General features: G+C 66.5%; 1 protein-coding gene across 1 annotated transcript; it reads right to left on the bottom strand.

Annotated features, from left to right (window-relative positions):
- Positions 1–607: 607 nt before the first annotated feature.
- LYPD2 (LY6/PLAUR domain containing 2) lies at positions 608–2,805 on the bottom strand. The gene is made up of 3 exons (XM_006180868.2): positions 2,611–2,805; positions 1,340–1,459; positions 608–881 (listed from the first exon to the last, which is right to left on the bottom strand). Exons 1-3 carry the CDS (start codon positions 2,660–2,662, stop codon positions 676–678), a joined length of 378 nt encoding a protein of 125 aa, XP_006180930.1. The 5' UTR covers positions 2,663–2,805; the 3' UTR covers positions 608–675.
- Between the last annotated feature and the right edge of the window lie 451 nt (positions 2,806–3,256).

Raw genomic sequence — 3,256 nt, 5'->3', positions numbered from 1 at the left:
GCCTCCCCTTCTCCGCACCCTCTGCCGCATGACACAGAGGCTGTGTCACCACAGGCCCGACCACAGGTCAGGCTTGTCTGGGGCCAGGCCAGAGAGCAGCGAGCACTTCACGGAGTAATCCCAGGTCCAGGGTCACTCTTGGCCCCATTGGACCTGCTGTTCACCTGGCCTGGCCTGCCTTCTTCGACCCAGCCAATCTCTCTGTCATTCAAGGTCGGCCTTAATGCCCCCTCCTCTGAGAAGGCACCCCTGCCCCAGTCCTGGCGGACGTGGTGCTCCCCCTGCCCGTGGGGTCCCGCTTCCTGCCCTGCCCCAGGCAGGCCCCCAGAGCTCCCAGGACCTGGAGGCAGGAGGGCAGAGCCCTGCCTGGTTTGTGTGGGTGTCCCAGGACTAGTGACCTTCCTCACTTACACACCAAGGGGAGACGGAGGGCAGATGGACAGACGGTGTGGCAATGTGGGCGAGGAGAGAGAGAGCTCCAGAGAGAGCCTGGGTGGCGGGGCCGGGCAGAGGCCGACTGAGTGATGGAGCTGGAGATGAAGCGGGCGCTCCCCTCTCCCCCGCTAACGGGCAGCTCCCCACAGAAAAAAGATTCAAGGAGGCCTGGTGCAGGTGAGGGCCCATATTCTTCAGTGGCACTCAGAGCGTGGCTGCTCGAGGCTGGAGGGCGGGGCTCTAGAAGCCGAGGCTCCAGAGGGGGATGAGCAGGAGGGTGAAGGCCAGGCCGTAGGGGCTGCCCAGCACAGGCGCCCCATCCATGTTGCACAGGTCAGTGTTGCAGCAGGACACGGGCCGGGTCAAGCCGATGCCGTCCACGTCCGAGGGCACGCACTTGCTGGCACAGGACTTGGTCACTGTGGAGTCCCCCAGGAAGGGGTACACTGGGGGCACAGGGGTACCAGTGTCAGGCTGGCCTGTGGCCACGTCCTCCATGGCCTCCGAAGCCCCAGCCCGGCCACCTCGCACAGCGCCCACTCTGGGGCCGCCACACCGGTCTCAGCCTCTCCGTGACCCAGCCCCCTCTCCTCCCACCACTGCAGGCTGAGCGCCTACTGTGCGCTGGGTGCCCAGCGACTTGCACAGGACGCCTTGCTGGACGGGGCACCTCCCTCCCAGTGACTCCCAAGCAAGACTGAAGATTTCCCTGTTACGGGAGGGAAGGGAGAGAACGGGGAGGGGGAGAGTCCCGGTTGCTTGGACCCAAAGCCCTTTTTGGAAATGACTAGGGTGATGGCTGCTCGCTGCCCACTGGGGGCCAGGGCTGGCCAGCAGCGACTGGGTCGAGGCAGCCCTGCCCCTGGGACCCCAGCCCTGCACCCCCCCCCCCAGCCCCACTGACCCATCTCCAGGGAGTAGAGTGTGGTCTTGCACATGGTTTCGTTGGCGTTGCAGGTGACGGCAGTGACACAACTGGACAGGCTGCTGGGCTCGTGGCAGGTGTAGCACTGCAGGGCCCCCACTGGGGAAGGAGAGATGAGGGGTGGATCAGGCAGGCCCTGCCCCTCCCAAGCCCTCTGACCCAGAGACCCAGGTTGAGGGGGACAACGCCACTCAGGGTCCAGTCGCCCACCGGCCAGAACTCCAGGAAGATTCAAGAGCTGCGTGTGAGCTGGGGCCCCCGCCCTGAGGCAGAGTGTGCCCGCCACGGCCAAGGGAGAGATGATGCAGCTTCGGAAGTGCTGGGGGTGCACAGGGAGACCGAGGCACTGGTGCCCCTGCGGTGAGGGGCCTGGCAGGGGTGGGGAGGCGGGCCAGCCCCTCGGGGTCCGCGTCAGCAAAGTGGAGGACTCAAAGGGCTGCCGTGAGGATCAGGGATCAGGCAAGGGAGGTACATGGTGCCAGCGTAACAAGGGAGGGAGAAGAGCCACACCCGGTGGGACCCAGGCGGGTCAGGGCGCAGGCTGGCAGGGGCAGGGGGAGCAGGCTGGTCCTCTTTCCTCCAGCTCTGGTGCCCCAGCCCCATCATGGCAGCCCGAGCAGCCCCTGGCGCACAGCGAGGCCGCGGCCACTCGGCCCCCGCTGAGTGCTGCCTGTCTCTCGGGATGACCTCAGTTTCCCCCTCTAGGAAATGGGCAGAACCGTCTGGCTGGGGCCTGCTCCACCCAGCCCCTTTTCTGATAGGGCGTGGGTCCCCAGGGGCCTGGGACACCTCCCCCAGGTGTTCTCTCAGACCCTAAGTCCCCCGATGTGTCTGGGTTTGCTTCCTTCTTCCCCATCTCCTGCTCCCCCTGCCCTCGGCACCTCCCTGGTGTCCCGAGGCACCTCCTGAGACCGGCCTCAGCACCTCAGCCCTGGACCCAGGGAGCAGGATCCTGACCCTGCCTGCCCTTCCCAGCAGAAGGCCCTTCCTGGTGCCCACGCCCTCGATGAAGGGCGGCTCCCCAGCCGGCACCCAGGGTCCTGGCCACCAACCACCTGGCCAGTCTCAGCCCTTCCTGCCGTGCTCCTCCACACTCACACCTGGGCTGTGGGTGACCTGAATGCACTGGGGCCCCTTGTCCCTGGCCCACCCCACCGCCTCTCTCCCTTCTCGCTCGCCTCCCCCCATCCTCCCTGCGCTCCTTCTCCCCCTGTCCCCTACCAGGTGCCTGCACCCCTCAGCGAGCTCACCGCCTCCAGCAGCCAGCACCAGCGCCAGCAGCGCCAGCCATGTCCCCCGCATGGTCCGGTCCCCGCAGCTGGTGCTAGGCCTGCCTGGCAGGGATGACAAACACCCAGTGCAGCCACCTGACTGGTCAGCCAAATAGATTAGCGGGATCAGTTTTCCCGTGGGTGGCAGAGGTGCAGAGACCCGCCTACCCACCTACTGGGCCCCACCTGCCTGCACCTGGATGCCCCACTCCTCTGTGGTCCTCCCCCAGGCCCCTCCCTGCTCCTCCCTCACTCCTCCACCTCCTGCACTCTGGGCCCCTCCCCACACCCTCAAGACCCCCCCCAGCTTAGGGTTGGGGGGTCCTTACCCCCTTGTAACTACCTCAGCCTGGGGCTCTCCGCCCTCCCCCTCATCCCCTAACCTGGGACACCCTGGCCTTTGCATCTAGGGAAGACACTCCCCTCCAGAGGGTGGGGCCTCCCTGCACCCCAACTCCTGCCTCTGTCAGGCGCCCCTTCCGCCTTGGGTCCCACTTCTACCTCCCGGGCAGGTTCCTGGCCTAGTGGGTCTGGGTTTGAATCCTTCCAGGGTGCCCCAGGCCCCAGCACCCAGCTTCTCTGGAGCGGTCATGTGGGGTGTAGTGACACAGGCGCTGACCGCCTG

This window comes from Camelus ferus, chromosome 25 (genome assembly GCF_009834535.1).
Source record: "Camelus ferus isolate YT-003-E chromosome 25, BCGSAC_Cfer_1.0, whole genome shotgun sequence".
Lineage (NCBI taxonomy): Eukaryota > Metazoa > Chordata > Mammalia > Artiodactyla > Camelidae > Camelus > Camelus ferus.
This window is presented reverse-complemented; position numbering and strand designations above follow the sequence as displayed.

Coding starts and splice junctions, on each gene's coding strand:
- LYPD2 (XM_006180868.2), bottom strand. CDS start 2,662: ATGCGGGGGACATGGCTGGCGCTGCTGGCGCTGGTGCTGGCTGCTGGA. Junction 1,460..2,610: donor GGTGCTGGCTGCTGGAGGCG/GTGAGCTCGCTG, acceptor CTCCTTCCCCAG/TGGGGGCCCTGCAGTGCTAC. Junction 882..1,339: donor ACTCTACTCCCTGGAGATGG/GTCAGTGGGGCT, acceptor CTGTGCCCCCAG/TGTACCCCTTCCTGGGGGAC.